Genomic DNA, 17,451 nt, shown 5'->3' with positions numbered 1-17,451 from the left:
AATGACGCTGACAGTTTTGGAACTAAATGCTACCATAGAGAAATAAGTACCCATCATAGTTTGCTCACTCCATACATCAGTTTTGGTAGCTAAAAGACTATTATTTTCATAGTCGACATCTAGCATCGAGTAGCGGAATTATCAGTACTGCTACTTGACAATAGATGTAGCACCGACCGGAAACTATTGTTGTTGAGCATTATACTTTCCGGTGTATGCAGTGAGCAATCTATGTATTTTTTTCTCCGTCTTAGGTACAATATTTGTTTATATTTATCAGATCAAGATGGCGAAGCGCACAGTACTGAACGAGGCCTACAAGGGCCTGGTAGAGTCCATGTCTATCCCGGTAGAGCTGCACGAGCGCGCTGGCCGCAAGTTTGCCAGCTTCGGAGGCGTTTTGCCAATACACTGCGCTACTGAGGAACAGGTACTTACTACTAGCGTCCTCTTGTGTCGAGTAGGAAAACTAAATGAAGAGTACAATTTTGTTTAGCTACCGACTGGTTACAAGTTTTCCAGCTTCAACGACATTCTACTAATAGACTGCCACGGAGGAACAGGTACTACTACCGCCATCTAGTAGCGAGTAGGAAAACTGGATGTTCTTCTAAATAATTATAACATTAAAAACTAACTAGAATAATGTTATAAATGCTTGGAATATTCTGTGTCAGTTTTTGCCTACATTAGCGCTTTCTTCACAATTTGGCTGGTTTCGGCGGCGTTCTGCCAATGTAATGTGCTACTGAATACTGAAGAACAGATTATTTTAGCGCCCTCTAGGAGCGAGTAGAATAACCAACAGTTCGTAATATATCAATTTGAACATACAACATGCTGGATGAAGCTTACAAACGTTTGATATATCGCAGTCTAGTCCGAAGATCAAGCTGGTATGCGGTAGCAAAGAGATAGGTTTGGTGAATTTCTGCAATACATTGCGTTAAGCTACTACTAACTACTAGCGCCATCTAGTAACGAGTAGGAAAATTATGTGACCTCTAAGATAATGCGTTTTACACTCTGAGATGGTGTAAAACGCATAAGAATTCGCCTACAGTCTATTAGAAGCACTGCCGGTAGCGGCAAACTGCGCGTATCGCGCGTTGTCTTTTTAAAATATTTTTTTGCGCAGGTGTTGGAGCGGGCAAAGACGACCCACCATTACTGCGATGTGTTCACCGACGAGGTGATGGCGCCACTAGCGGAGCTGGCGTACGTTCGTCTAGACGAGAACACTGCTGAAAAGGTGGGTCTAATTCACTCTGTTACATATATTTGATACATACACAATACACATCATAAATCGCATGCCATTTCTTTCAAGGCCCGTAATATAATAACTATGCACTATTCGCAGCGACAAGTTTGTCCTATAATGTCTAATCTACTATTTCGTCTGTAACTTTGTTACGGGTTCAGCGGGGAGCCCTATAGTGGTATAAAATAAAATAAGGAATTACTGTATTTAAGGGTATATTTCTTTCACCTTACAATTTGCTACGCCAGCTTAGCGGTAGGATTAGGTTAGGTAATAACTAATAATGGTAGTAAACTAGCTCAGTCTTAATTTAAATTTAGAGCACAGGGGGTGAGTCTGTGTTTCAGGATGCTGGAAGACCTCGGTAAACTATTTGGTAAAGGTAATTAAATGTTGGGCGCCTTAATAAAATATATTATAGGGAACACTCTGACCTCGGGTTAAAAAAAAAGCACGAGAGTTGGGCCCTGCAGCCGCGTGGTGGTGAGCTCAACCACCCCGGTGCCACAGCAGCCGCCTCCGAACGTCCATGCCAGTTAAGTGGTCAAGGGCAGCACCAGCTCAGCGCGGCCTGGAGCACAACCTCGCTCATGCCGACGCCCTTGACTAACTAGGGAACTGAAGGGGTAAACGAAACCTCCTCTTGAAAGCCCTGGAAATAATTTAAAAACAATAAGTATGAGGCTTTGCCGATCCTCGACGAGGGTTAAAATTCGCAAGAACGGTTGAGCAACTTACCCAATGCAGAAAAGAAGCCGGCTTTGTAAATCCGTGCCTTCATGTCTATGCATGGGGCCTTCAGAGGTTATGATAAGTAGAACATAATATTCTCCCTGAAAATAAGTAATAAAACAATAAGCACTGAACACGTCTCGAACAATTTGATACGTAGATCAAGAAAAATACTTACGATTAAGCGGTTTAAGCCGCGATTTAAAAAACAATGTGGCACACTGGCCTTTGAAGAAAACGGAATCCTCTCGCTACAACATCTCATCCGAAATGCCGATGACAGCTGACAGATCGAATCACAGATACTCCCACCGCTGCGTCTCGTTGCGCGTACGACGCAGATACAGCGACCGAAACTCGTTTCAATAAAAAAAAATAATTTCCAAAAAAGGAAAGAAGAAAGTTATAAAATATTTAATTGTGTTTTAATATTTGTAAATTAATAAAAGTAAACCTTTTATTGAAGAAAAATCAGACAGCGAGCTACTCACGCCCTCTGTCGATATTTTCAGCAACTAATTAGCTTTCGGACCGACGTTAATACGATCAATGCAAGTATTACCATCGCCCAACGCTAGATGTCCTATGAGGTCTAAAAAAATATTGTTACAACTTTCTGTTAGAAAAGGGCGTATTACTGCAATGTTCTGACGCCAGAGTGCAGCACTAGCACCCATCGTAAACCATAGAGTAACTTTTATACATACTGCGCCTTAAACTGCTTTTTGACCAGTTTTCACAGACAATAAAATATGACATTGATACATCAAGGCGGTTTGTTTACAAAGGGCCTAGCGGGAAACGCGAAATCGTAACTCAGCTATCTTTATCGCTCGAATATGCAAGAGTGATAGAGAGGTTAGATAACAAATTTTCGACTCTCGTTTGTGGTAGACCCGCAGATTGTGAGTATTGTGGTAGTGGCGCCCCCTATGTATAGTTTCGCGTAATATTCCCTATTCTCTTGATGAGTATTAGGATGGTATTAGGGCTGATTTAGACGGCGCGCGAACTCGCATGCGATTTTAGTTACATTGCGGACTGTTGGTTACGTCTAATTCAACCGACCGAACAAAACCCGCAATGTAATGAAACTCGTATACGATTTTAGTTACATTGCGGACCATTGAGGTGACATCAATTCACCCGACCGATCAAATGACTCGCATACGAGTTCTCGCACCGTCTAAAAGTCCTTAGTTTCCTGTGGAAAGAAAAGTACAGTCAGCGATAAAAGCTTGTACCTAAAACATAGAGAAAAAAATACATAGAGTGCTCACTCCATACATCAGTTTTAGTACCAAAAAGACTATTAGCATCTAGCATCGAGTAGCGGAACTATTAGTACTGCTACTTGACAATAGATGTCGCCACCGACCGGAAAGTCTTATGCTGTTGAGATAAGACTTTCCGGTCGGTGCTACATTGTCAAGTAGCAATACTGATAGTTCCGCTACTCGATGCTAGATGTTGACACTGAAATTAATAGTCTGAAGTGATGTATGGAGTGAGCACTCTATGTATTTTTTTCTCTATGCCTAAAATGAAAATTTTGAATTAACAACTTACTATATGTACAGGTGTTTATAAACCGTAGCAAGCGCCTCCTCCTCACCTCGAGCGACGGGCAGCTCGCGCAGTGGCGGTGCGCCCCGAGCTTCGAGTCCGCAAACCAGTACATCGCGGGCACGCCCGTCGTCAACCAGGAGGGCGCGCTAGTCTCCGTGGTTACTGCCAAGAGGGGCAACCACTATGCCGTGTCTTCGTTTGAGGTTAGTTCCAAGTCAAAAATTTTTTTTTTTTTTTTTTTTTTTTTTATTATTCGTGAATGAAGCATAATAATTTTAGCACTTGCTCATGAATATCTATAATTGATTCAATTTCGAATCCTTAGTCTAATTTTTTGGGATCACATCGGTTCTATCCGTCTGTTACGGCCATTTTAATTTTGTATATTTTTTTTATCTATTCATAGATAGTTCGATGAAAACTGATGATGGCCACTCGTAAAAGTAAAATCTCAATGTAGATTTAATAAAAATAAGTTGTCTTCATTCAAATTACTCTTCCTGTGCATCTTTAGCTACCTACACACTTATTCATCGTCGGCATAGAGAAAAAAATACATAGAGTGCTCACTCCATACATCCGTTTTAGTACCAAAAAGACTATTAGCATCTAGCATCGAGTAGCGCAACTATCAGTACTGCTACTTGACAATAGATGTAGCACCGTGCGGAAAGTCTTATGCGGTTGAGATAAGACTTTCCGGTCGGTGCTACATCTATTGTCAAGTAGCAGTACTGATAGTTCCGCTACTCGATGCTAGATGTAGACACTGAAATTAATAGTCTGAACTGATGTATGGAGTGAGCACTCTTGTCTTACTATATTTCTCTGTCGTCGGCTAGCTCTCTAGGCGGCTCAGTTCTGTCCGTCACGTCCCTGCCAAGTCGTCTGACAAAACCATTAGGTAACACTGATTTAAACTTTCACGATTTTTACACATTTGAGTCTTCTCCGAGACCACGGGGACAACGCCGTCCTCGAAACGTCGGAGGTAAATCTTAAAACTTAGATACGCGATTAAGTCCCGTTGTATAATTTAATAAAACCATTAGGTACCAACATTTTTTAACTGGTCCCAGGGCGAAGGCGGCTACTTCGACACGACCCTCCCCTGGAAGCTGCTGGACTCGCCGGGGCTCATCTACGGCGACCAGAGCTTCCCGTCGCGCGCGGCGCTGCGCGCGCACGTGGCGCTGCTCCCCCCCGCGCACCGCGCGCCTCCCGCCCCGCCCGCGCCCGTGCTGCACCGCGGCGCCACCCCGCGTATAGCGCTGGTCGCCGGGAACGGAAGACAGATGGCGCATATCTACTTGCAAGGGGTGCACGCCGACGGGGTTCAATATTTGTAGACTATTGTCATAGAGAAATATAGTAACACAAGAGTGCTCACTCCATACATCAGTTCAGACTATTAATTTCAGTGTCTACATCTAGCATCGAGTAGCGAAACTATCAGTATTGCTACTTGACAATAGATGTAGCACCGACCGGAAAGTCTTATCTCAACAGCATAAGACTTTCCGGTCGGTGGCGACATCTATTGTCAAGTAGCAATACTGATAGTTCCGCTACTCGATGCTAGATGCTAATAGTCTTTTTGGTACTAAAACTGATGTATGGAGTGAGCACTCTATGTATTTTTTTCTCTATGCTATTGTATACCGACGAAGCAAACACGAGTAAATTTGTAAATACACAAAAGATCGATGAAAATGGGTCGCTTTTCAATCGACATTTACGTTTTCATTGCGCTTTGATGTACATAGTTTTTTAGTACTTATCATTATATAAGTTGATAATTAATATATTTTTGAGTCTTACGACATTAATTGCGGAATTATACTCGTATTTTTTTTTTGTTGGCCTAAATAGGCTACCTATAATATTTACTAATAAAACTAGATAACTGAAAATATAGATAGGTACACAAAGAATACTTTTTATAATCACCAGTTTTTAATAATTTTAATAAAATCAACTTATTACCATCATTTACCGTCTAGCTTTTTCATTTAAAAAATAAAGCTTTACCTACAATAAATTAACATCTTATCCTAAACCTTATCCCAATTCCCAACTAAATAAAGCCCATATTAATAATCAGTCTTTGTAAACAATTTTGTATTATGTAATACTAATTAACAATAATGATTTATAATATAACATGATTCATTATATCTTGATACGCATTAGCGAAAATAGCAAATATTCAATATATTTATGAAATCATATTTTTTTATCCTGTTTGAATCTATTTATCAGTGTCGAATCTAGTCCAACATCCAAACATTGAATTATATCAATATTTTTAATGTTTAAAATCCCACATTTTTTTCTAAACAATCACTTGTTTCACACTGTTTTTAACGCTAAATGTATGTTTTTTTAATGCCACATCGGTGGCATACAAGCGTACTGCCCGCCTGAATGTAAGCATGCCTGCCTGCATCACAAGAGATGTTACATGGGCGTGACCCTATCCTCCTGAGACTTAACCTTTTGGACGCCAATGACCGATATATCCGCACCGTAGGTTCAACGACAAAGACCGATTAATCGGTCACAGACCACAGAGCAAAATCGACCTACGTGCATATAGATAAAGTTCAACTTCAGTTTTGACACTTCAATCACGTGGCGTCTGAGTGACAGCCTTTGTGTTTGACACGGCGTCGAAAAGGGTAATGTACATTACAATGTACCTACATATTCGTGCAATCTAATTTGAACCTTTCGTGAACCTAATAAAGTAGCATTTCTTTTGTTTCATTGTTTTTAAAACAAACCAAATTCGTCGTAATTTACTTGGGTTGGTCTCGGACTGTCTAGAACACAAAATGACTAGTGTTATATTTTGCCTATATCCGTTTTAGTCTACATCGCAAACGGTCTAGAACACAAAATGACTACAATTATTTAGACCTTTATTTACCTACATTTCGTCGGTTTATCTTTGCGTTAGCGATGTCGACGAGGCCCCGCTGCCGCGGGGCTCCTATTTCTGTGCGGTTTGGCCTTCGGCCATTTGAAGATACCTAACGAACCTAACCTACCTATATGTGGTCATTTTGTGTTCTAGACCGTTTGCGATGTAGACTAAAAGAGATATAGGCAAAATATTACACTAGTCATTTTGTGTTCTAGACAGTCCAAGATCAAAGCTATAGAATAAGGTTCAAATTGGAAAACTTTATATGATGGGGTCTTACTAGGCTATACTAGATCAGTCGATGTACATCCTGACTAGATCCGTTTCTCTAGCGGGCAGCCGCGTGGCGGGACAGGCGCGGCGCGCGCGCAGGTGCCGCGATATACAACTGTAGCAGAATATCAACCTGAAATGAAAATACCGACGTCAAGTTTCCTTCGGGACAACAGGAGACAGTTTTTAAGCTCTACCATAGAGAAAAGTTTTAGTACCAAAGACTATTAGCATCGAGTAGCGGAACTATCAGTACTGCTACATCTATTGTCAATTAACAGTACTGATAGTTCCGCTACTCGATGCTAGATGTAGACACTGAAATTAATAGTCTAACTGATGTATGGAGTGAGCACTCTTGTCTTATTATATTTCTCTATGGCTCTACGTATAAATATCTTACCAAATATTATAATTTGAAATCCTCTACACACAGACAAGACATCCTCTAGACTAAGCATAGTAACGCTACCCTCCCTGCCACTATATACAGTAGTTTTACTCCATCTTCGAGTCAAAGTGTCAGAATCCCGTGCCGTGATTGGTCCGTGTCTTTGAACGGACCAATCACGGCACGGGATTCGCTCACCTCGTCCCCCCGCACCCCCGTATTTTTGGCAGCATCGGTTTCATGAAATAATTGCTCTAAACTCCGTCTAGAGGATTCCTAGTCTATGCCGCTACAGGGCATTTTTACAGAAAGGTTATAGAAACCGGCCAAGTGCGAGTCGGACTCGCGCATTACGCAAAAAAATCACGTTTGTTGTATGGGAGCTCCACTTAAATGTTTATTATGTTTACTGTTTTTAATGTTTGTTGTTATAGCGGCAACAGAAATACATCATCCGTGAAAATTTCAACTGTCTGCCCTGGTGACAGACAGACGGACAGCGGAGTCTTAGTAATAGGGTCCCGTTTTTAGGGTTCCGTAGCCAAATGGCAAAAAACGGAACCCTTATAGATTCGTCATGTCTGTCTGTCTGTCTGTCTGTCCGTCTGTCCGTGTATGTCACAGTCACTTTTCTCCGAAACTATAAGAACTATACTGTTGAAACTTGGTAAGTAGATGTATTCTGTGAACCGCATTAAGATTTTCACACAAAAATAGAAAAAAAAACAATAAATTTTTGGGGTTCCCTATACTTAGAACTGAAACTCAAATTTTTTTTTTCATCAAACCTATACGTGTGGGGTATCTATGGATAGGTCTTTAAAAATGATATTGAGGTTTCTAATATCATTTTTTTCTAAACTGAATAGTTTGCGCGAGAGACACTTCCAAAGTGGTAAAATGTGTGTCCCCCCCCCCCTGTAACTTCTAAAATAACAGAATGATAAAACTAAAAAAAATATATGATGTACATTACCGTGTAAACTTCCACCGAAAATTGGTTTGAACGAGATCTAGTAAGTAGTTTTTTTTTTATACGTCATAAATCGCCTAAATACGGAACCCTTCATGGGCGAGTCCGACTCGCACTTGGCCGCTTTTTACCCTTTGGGTACGGTACCCTAAAAGTATATTTACCCGGAGACGGGGAGTGCCGTGGGGGTCTTCCAGGGCTGCAGGCAGATGGGGCACTTGTTCCGCCAGCGCTCCAGGGCAGGGTCCCGCTATCAACAATAGGGAGGATGACACATGTTGAATTTTATAACAAAATCTAGTAAAATAGATAGCAAACGAGCAATTTATCACAATAATGTGGATATTAAAATAAAATATTGAAAAATTACAAAATTACAGGACCTGAAAGTTTCAAAATTTAAGTTTATTTTTAACTTCCAAAAACGATAAAAGTAAGGGTACCATTCGATTCCTTACATTTCATCCAAAAAAATATTGTATAGCAACTATATATATAAACGCAATATTTCACCGACCAAAACGCAATTTTCTTGTTTTGTCCATACTACAAGATGGGCGATGACGTCACGGCCTCTGGCCGTTTTGTATAGGGCGTTTCGCGAGTGAAGTGCGACTGTCGGACTTTGACTACAATTTCTGACTTTTGTGTTACTTTAATGCAATGGGTCCCATATAGACATTTGATCCTAAAAACAAACCCGATCGATTGATACCATAAAAAAAATTAGTAATGTAGCCTATTATATACATTCATTGCATCCTTTAGAGTTAGACCAAGATAATACTCAGTGGCGGATTTGCAGTCTTTGCCGCCCTAGGCTCAGACCCTGTAGCCGCCCCTTTCTCAGTATCGGCACCCATCATACTGACTGCATTTAGGTCAGGCAACGAAAAGGTATAGAGGGAAATGCTTGGACACATTTTTTACTAAGTAACTTTGTTTGGACTCGTTATGGGGTGAAAATATCAAAAGTCGCCGGCCGTAGCCCTTGAGCGGGGGTGGGGGGTTTGATTTAAAGGTCCCATTTTTCGGTTTTTCGCTTATAATATCTTAGAAACTATGCGTCCTTGTGACATGATCATTATACAAAATGAAAGCTGATTAAATTTGCTACAAGTTTTATTATACAGTCGAGTTTTTCGATAGGTATCTTGTTTAGTTTTTGAGAAAGCCGCTCTTGAATGTCTATAATTTTGCATTAAATTTCCATCAATAATATTCACAGTGCTCACGAGGAAAGGAACCCGAAAGAATTTAACAGTGTAGCAGATCTGCGAAATTGACTCCACACTCGCGTTCGCGGCTTCGTGCACGAGTGTGGAGGGCCCTATACAAGCCCCCCTTCAGACTATTGCGCGTGAATCGCGGCTCGACTTCGCGGAGCGAATATATCGCGACGTTGACGTATGACTCCACACTCGCAAAGTTCTCGGTGATTTCGCAGTTTAGTTCGCGCCAAGATGGCTGAAAAGCATCAGCTGATCGACTTAACTGTAATTTATCTACGGCAATGATTGCTGATGCTTATGATATCGAAAAACTGTACTAAATAAAACTTGTAGCAAATTTAATCAGCTTTCATTTTGTACAATGATCAGTCGTTAGAACACATAGTTTCCGAGATAAGTATAAGCGAAAAACCGAAAAATGGGACCTTCAAATCTCCCTCTTTCCCCGGCTCATTAGCTACGGCCGGGGACTTTTGATATGTTCACCTCCTAAGTAGTTCAAACAAAGTTACGAAGTCAAAAATTGTGTTCCAAGCACTTCTCTCTATACCTTTTTTTGAGAATTCGTTGCCAGGTGCACGACTGGTGCTGCCCTCATTTTGGCGGACTTTCTACGTTAAATCTTATGGAGTAAAATTAGTTCAAGCGGCTGCCGCTAGTACTAATGGCGGACATTCCATAAGATTACCTGTGTTTGCGAAGATCAGCGCCACTTCCCCCTCCACCGACTTCGCACCTTGCCAATATATGAATAATTTTGTGTTATTTCTTGTTATCATCAGCGATTTTTTGCCACAATTTGCCGCCCCTAATATCTCGCCGCACTAGGCTCGAGCCTACTGTGCCTTATGGGAAATCCGCCACTGATAATGTTGTTATTATTCATTAGTGGAAACTGTGTGGCTTGTGAATGTGTTATCTGATTTACTATGTGTGTTGTTTTTGCCTGTTTGTTTCCCAAAGGTTTAAATAAATAAATAAATAAATAATACTGCAGCTATTTTGATAGCATAGACTCTGCAAGTGTTATTTATAAGTACGTCATAGTTTCATATAAGTTTGACGTTTAATTCAACACTTGCAGTCTATGCTATCCAAATAGCTCACTGTGACCACTGAAAGTGTACTGACACCATAGAGAAATATAAGTAAAGAAAGAGTGGTAACTCCATACATCAGTTTTCATACCAAAACGCGAGTTATTTCGTAGTCGACATCTAGCGTCAAGTAGCGGACATTTTCAGTTCTGCTAGTTGACAATAGATGGGCAAACAAAAACTTTAATGCTTGACAATTTTTAGCTAATATTATAATCTGATTAACCGGAACTCCATTTTCAACTCTTGCTTATAATATTAGTTGTAAATTGTTTTAGCAGGTAGTACATTTTTCGTCAGCAGCGACACTTGTGACATCTGGCGTCAAGTAGCGGTACTGATGACGCTACTGACAGTGTGGAATAAGATAAGATAAGATAATATTTATTCATTTAAAACTTATGCTAATTTGATTGATACAATGGTAATTATCCAATTTATGCTTAAATACTAGTACATTCATAGATTCAACTTAAAATAAGTAAAGGTCACGTTAAGAACTATAAATACCGGACAAATGTGTATTTTCTGTCGCTAATGGAAATTTGATAACAATACCTAAACTAAGTAAACATTTACTTGTGTCTTAATGACACAATGACAGCAAGGGCCACAGACAATCCAACCTCTAGACATAGCATAGTCGCGCTACCCCCTCTGCCACACATACGGTAGCGTTACTCCATCTTCGAGTCAATCCCGTGCCGTGATCTGTCCGTGTCTTTGAACGGACCAATCACGGCACGGGATTCGCTCACCTCGTCCCCCCGCACCCCCGTATTTTTGGCAGCATCGGTTTCATGAAAGAATTGGCCTAAGCTCAGTCTAGAGGTTGGATTGTCAGTGGCAAGGGCTGACCTGCGGGGGCTGCGGGCAGGCGGGAGTGTCGCGGGCCGGGGCCGCGGCCTGCCACCAGCGCAGGACCTGCACCGCGAAGGCGCCGTACTCCACGCAGCGCAGCGCCAGCCCGCCCAGCATGGGGAACGTCACCGCCGCACTACTGTTTAACACAACCATGTTTATTTTAACACATTGCCACCCAGACAAACAAGCTATCCGCGCCAGGCCACAACAATACATATAAAGCTGTAGTACCATGGTAGTACCACGACCCCGACTATCATACCCAGATAAGTAATTAATGTAATAACATAAGTATAAAATAATAAATATTAGCTTTTAATCTTATGCGTTGAACATAAGTATCAAAATGCGTTTATTTTAAATTATGTACCTACACATATGCCTGCACTGCACCTCCTAGTTATAGTTTAGTTTTAAGAAATTTGCTGTGCCCTAACAGGGTTCATGTGTGAACTTACCCAGATGTAATATCTGTCCTGTACTCGTACCACATGATTATTATGCAATAAATTATGAATTATTATGAATTATCGGGTCGTCCGGCCGGAACGAAATTATAAAATACCCGATAGTCGAGTTTTCGGCACTGAATGTGTTAATAAAGGAAATAAGTCTTTGGTACACGCTTTTATCGCTGACTGTACTTTTCTTTCCACAGGCAACAGATACTCATTCAATTCTAAAAACCTCAAAAACAATTAGGTTGAGTTGTTTTATCACAAAGTTCCTATGGCCAGTATGGCCACCTCCTGTCTCCATCATCAGGTCAGCTCGATAGTACCATAATATTGCATTGTCATCCGATTTACATATACTATCAAAAATGCGCGTTTTCCCAGAGATAAGACCTAACTAGATCGATTTTTTGCCCTCGAAAACCCTCATATAGCAAATTCATCGAAATCGTTAGAGCCATTTCCGAGATCCCCGAAATATATATACAAGAATTGCTCGATTTAAAGTATAAGATTATGTATGAAAAATTTCAGCTCACTCGGAAGTTGGAGAGTATTATTTTTCTTTGACTGTGGGACGGAGGGGCGTCTCTCAAGGTCAGCCCTAGAGACGCAAGGGAAGGCGTAGGGCTGAATGCGCCTCTAAGATATGCCGCTAGTTGGGTTAACTTGACGAGTGAGATGACCAGATGAAGTTAGACTTACCCAAACTGTCCCGACACTAGACTATGCTGCTAGTTAAATCAGTTTGGCGAGTGACCAGGATAGTGCTTACCCAAACTGTCCCGACACCAGACTCCTGACCAAATCCCCCCACGTATCGTCCTGTGCTTGTGGGGGCGCGTCTCTTAACGTCAACCCTAGGGAGGGCTGGACGCGCCTCTAATATATGCTGCCAGTTGGATCAGTTTGACAGTGACCAGTACTTACTTACCCAAACTGTCCTGACACTATACTCGTACTCCTGACCAAATCCCCCCACGTATCCGTCCTGTGCTTGAGGGGGCGCGTCTCTTAATGTCAACCCTAGGGCTGCCAGGGATGGAGTAGGGCTGGAGGCGCCTCTAAGATATGCTGCCAGTTGGATCAGTTTGGCGAGCCACCAGGATCTAGACACGCGGCAGCGTGTCCAGCCAAGTAGTACTTACCCAAACTGTCCCGACACCAGACTTCTGACCAAATCCCCCCACGTATCGTCCTGTGCTTGTGGGGGCGCGTCTCTTAACGTCAACCCTAGGGCTGCCAGGGATGGAGTAGGGCTGGAGGCGCCTCTAAGATATGCTGCCAGTTGGATCAGTTTGGCGAGCCACCAGGATCTAGACACGCGGCAGCGTGTCCAGCCAAGTAGTACTTACCCAAACTGTCCCGACACCAGACTTCTGACCAAATCCCCCCACGTATCGTCCTGTGCTTGTGGGGGCGCGTCTCTTAATGTCAACCCTAGGGCTGCCAGGGATGGAGTAGGGCTGGAGGCGCCTCTAAGATATGCTGCCAGTTGGATCAGTTTGGCGAGCCACCAGGATCTAGACACGCGGCAGCGTGTCCAGCCAAGTAGTACTTACCCAAACTGTCCCGACACCAGACTTCTGACCAAATCCCCCCACGTATCGTCCTGTGCTTGTGGGGGCGCGTCTCTTAACGTCAACCCTAGGGCTGCCAGGGATGGAGTAGGGCTGGAGGCGCCTCTAAGATATGCTGCCAGTTGGATCAGTTTGGCGAGCCACCAGGATCTAGACACGCGGCAGCGTGTCCAGCCAAGTAGTACTTACCCAAACTGTCCCGACACCAGACTTCTGACCAAATCCCCCCACGTATCGTCCTGTGCTTGTGGGGGCGCGTCTCTTAACGTCAACCCTAGGGCTGCCAGGGATGGAGTAGGGCTGGAGGCGCCTCTAAGATATGCTGCCAGTTGGATCAGTTTGGCGAGCCACCAGGATCTAGACACGCGGCAGCGTGTCCAGCCAAGTAGTACTTACCCAAACTGTCCCGACACCAGACTTCTGACCAAATCCCCCCACGTATCGTCCTGTGCTTGTGGGGGCGCGTCTCTTAACGTCAACCCTAGGGCTGCCAGGGATGGAGTAGGGCTGGAGGCGCCTCTAAGATATGCTGCCAGTTGGATCAGTTTGGCGAGCCACCAGGATCTAGACACGCGGCAGCGTGTCCAGCCAAGTAGTACTTACCCAAACTGTCCCGACACCAGACTTCTGACCAAATCCCCCCACGTATCGTCCTGTGCTTGTGGGGGCGCGTCTCTTAACGTCAACCCTAGGGCTGCCAGGGATGGAGTAGGGCTGGAGGCGCCTCTAAGATATGCTGCCAGTTGGATCAGTTTGGCGAGCCACCAGGATCTAGACACGCGGCAGCGTGTCCAGCCAAGTAGTACTTACCCAAACTGTCCCGACACCAGACTTCTGACCAAATCCCCCCACGTATCGTCCTGTGCTTGTGGGGGCGCGTCTCTTAACGTCAACCCTAGGGCTGCCAGGGATGGAGTAGGGCTGGAGGCGCCTCTAAGATATGCTGCCAGTTGGATCAGTTTGGCGAGCCACCAGGATCTAGACACGCGGCAGCGTGTCCAGCCAAGTAGTACTTACCCAAACTGTCCCGACACCAGACTTCTGACCAAATCCCCCCACGTATCGTCCTGTGCTTGTGGGGGCGCGTCTCTTAACGTCAACCCTAGGGCTGCCAGGGATGGAGTAGGGCTGGACGCGCCTCTAAGATATGCTGCCAGTTGGACCAGCTTAGCGAGCGAGGTGACCAGGTGGATGGTGGAGTATACGTGGATGGCTGCGCGCTTTGCTGTTGCTGTGTGACCCTGTCAGAATATATGTTGATTTTCTTTTAATTTATTTATTGAAGTGAAAACTTCTTTAGCGGCGCTGGGCACTTTTTGAGGTGGGGAAAAAATGATAAACTCGAGACAGCGTAAGGCGATTACGTGACCGTAAGGGGCGTAAAGCGATCACGTGACCGTAAGCTTCGTAAGGTGGCCACTCATAATTTAGATGACATTTAAATCAAGAAAGAAAAACTGAATGTTATTTGACATTTATGTTGCGGACTCTATGTTCAAATAATTTGACGTTGTCATGGCAGTATGTAAATAAACATGTCAATGAAAAAGTGTGATCTTATTTGAGAATGATAATAATATATAATAAATAAATAGAATACCTCCGCTAAACGTATGTATCGTGTCGCGTCGAGTAACATAGTGAGGTGAGTGTTCACTTCTATCGGCACTCCCGGAGTGCAACCGTTGTTGCTTGTTATTTTAGTGACGCACTACTATTATAGGCTTGAGAAATTCCTCATTAAGAAGAAAAAATCATGTGGTATATTTGCTTGTGAAACATTTTTGGATATGTGGTGTGTGTCATTGTTGTAACTGTTGTAAGGGGTGAGGTAGATAACTAAGATTAACCGAAAATTCATGTTAACTGAATTCAGTATAATTATACTATTGTCATTTTTACTTAACTGCAATAAATTAGCTAAGAGTGACTTAACCAAGAAAACAAAGGAAACATCTAGAATGAAATGAGTGACTTTGTCACGAAAACATACCTTCCCTAGTATACCATCTTCATGCTCGTCCCTCCAGCGTGTCACGGCGCTTTCAAGCTTGTCTCGCAAGTAAGGCAGCAGCACCAACAGTGCCAGTGAGCCAGTTTCAGCGCCGCGGGGTAAGCGAGACCCAGAGTGGAACTCTCCGCTAGGAGATAGTGGGGCTCTCACTAGGCCGTAGAAGCTCTCGGAAAATGATGCAGCTGAAATCGAAATATGGTCCTGAACTATTGCAATGTTTGTTGTGAATATACGTTTTTATTGCATAAAACATGGTAGCATACATGTGTGAGGTATTTATATTATGTATACTAACATCTACTAAGTTAATCAGCTGATGATTGTTTTTAGGGTTCCGTAGCCAAATGGCAAAAAACGGAACCCTTATAGATTCGTCATGTCTGTCTGTCTGTCTGTCTGTCTGTCTGTCTGTCTGTCCGTCTGTCCGTCTGTCCGTCTGTCTGTCCGTCCGTATGTCACAGCCACTTTTCTCCGAAACTATAAGAACTATACTGTTGAAACTTGGTAAGTAGATGTATTCTGTGAACCGCATTAAGATTTTCACACAAAAATAGAAAAAAAACAATAAATTTTTGGGGTTCCCCATACTTCGAACTGAAACTCAAAAATTTTTTTTTTCGTCAAACCCATATGTGTGGGGTATCTATGGATAGGTCTTCAAAAATGATATTGAGGTTTCTAATATCATTTTTTTCTAAACTGAATAGTTTGCGCGAGAGACACTTCCAAAGTGGTAAAATGTGTGTCCCCCCCCCTGTAACTTCTAAAATAAGAGAATGATAAAACTAAAAAAAATATATGATGTACATTACCATGTAAACTTCCACCAAAAATTGGTTTGAACGAGATCTAGTAAGTAGTTTTTTTTATACGTCATAAATCGCTTAAATACGGAACCCTTCATGGGCGAGTCCGACTCGCACTTGGCCGCTTTTTTGTCCCTCTCTATAGCATAAGGACAAATAGGGACAAACAATGATCATCAACTGATTAAGTTAACAGCCGTTTATGATGAATAACGCCATAAGACTATTACTGTCTGTAAGAGTTATTATTCCAAGTTATTTATGGTTACTTTTTATACATTAAATACAATATTTTAAAAATGCAAATACCAAGTCAACTAAGTCCCGAGATTCACTTGTAAATTTACTTACGTAAGTAGAAACAAATCTATTTGTTAGAATGAGATAACGATATTCATCTCTCATTCTGTAGTATAGCTGTGTCCCTACTTACGTAAGTAAAACTTACAAGTGTATCTTGGGCCTAAGGCCCTGTTTACACATTGGTTAGTGCTTATGCTTAGTGTCAATTTTATTGATAAACATCTGCTAGTAAACAAAATGCAAGTAGCAGAGTTCAAACTCAAATACCGGTTCCTAAGTGTGACGCAATACATAATGAAAAGTACTTTGCTTACCATAATGCTTGAGGTAGTGGTATTGTAGGAAGCCCTCGAACAGCAGGAAGAGCTCATCGTACCAGCGCTCGCACCAGCCCAGCCGGTTGGGGTACACTGTTGCCAAATACTGCAAGAAAATTAAATTTTGCACTTTATATATGGCTTTAAGAAAACCTACATATATGTTGGATACATGAGACTTATATAACTGATTTATAGTGTGATTAAACAGCTTAAAAAAATTCTTACAGTTTTGTCAAAAGTTCTTTGTAACTTTTAATAATCCAAACAAAAATTGTATTTATAAAAATGAAATTACCGACCTCTACAAGTTTCCCAAAAGCCGGCTTCACGGTAGCCCCGAGCGCTTCCTGCGCCACCACTTGGAACACAGACGGGGCTCCTTGCAACGTTCTCGTCAAGTGCGCAGCGTACACCGCCATGGTTACAGGTTTTACACAGTTTAGTATCCAGGAAGTTTACTATAAATATTAACAATATTGCGTGTTCTGGTTTATGTCTTTGTAAGTAATGCTCTCGTCAGAAAGTAGTGGAAGACAGTTTCTCTAATTTTCCTTTAGTAAGAAGTAATAAAAACATTAAAAACAAAAAAAAAACATCACAAACACAAACCTGGAAAATGTTTTCATGGCACTAATATATGTCTTTCTGA

At 42.3% G+C, this 17,451-nt stretch overlaps 2 protein-coding genes across 2 annotated transcripts; one reads left to right on the top strand and one right to left on the bottom strand.

Annotated features, from left to right (window-relative positions):
- Nucleotides 1-284: 284 nt before the first annotated feature.
- LOC134656771 (poxin-like) lies at nt 285-4,914 on the top strand. The gene is made up of 4 exons (XM_063512296.1): nt 285-430; nt 1,139-1,252; nt 3,577-3,768; nt 4,645-4,914. Exons 1-4 carry the CDS (start codon nt 287-289, stop codon nt 4,912-4,914), a joined length of 720 nt encoding a protein of 239 aa, XP_063368366.1. The 5' UTR covers nt 285-286.
- A 1,864-nt stretch (nt 4,915-6,778) lies between these two features.
- LOC134657295 (peroxisome assembly protein 12) lies at nt 6,779-17,346 on the bottom strand. Its single transcript, XM_063512878.1, has 7 exons — nt 17,102-17,346; nt 16,797-16,905; nt 15,353-15,555; nt 14,377-14,600; nt 11,319-11,460; nt 8,296-8,381; nt 6,779-6,900 (listed from the first exon to the last, which is right to left on the bottom strand). The coding sequence occupies exons 1-7, from the start codon at nt 17,219-17,221 to the stop codon at nt 6,789-6,791; spliced, it is 996 nt and encodes a 331-aa protein (XP_063368948.1). The 5' UTR covers nt 17,222-17,346; the 3' UTR covers nt 6,779-6,788.
- Between the last annotated feature and the right edge of the window lie 105 nt (nt 17,347-17,451).

This window comes from Cydia amplana, chromosome 19 (genome assembly GCF_948474715.1).
Source record: "Cydia amplana chromosome 19, ilCydAmpl1.1, whole genome shotgun sequence".
In the NCBI taxonomy this organism is placed as follows: domain Eukaryota; kingdom Metazoa; phylum Arthropoda; class Insecta; order Lepidoptera; family Tortricidae; genus Cydia; species Cydia amplana.
Note: the sequence above shows the minus strand (reverse complement) of the source record. Positions and strands in the feature narration are given on the sequence as shown.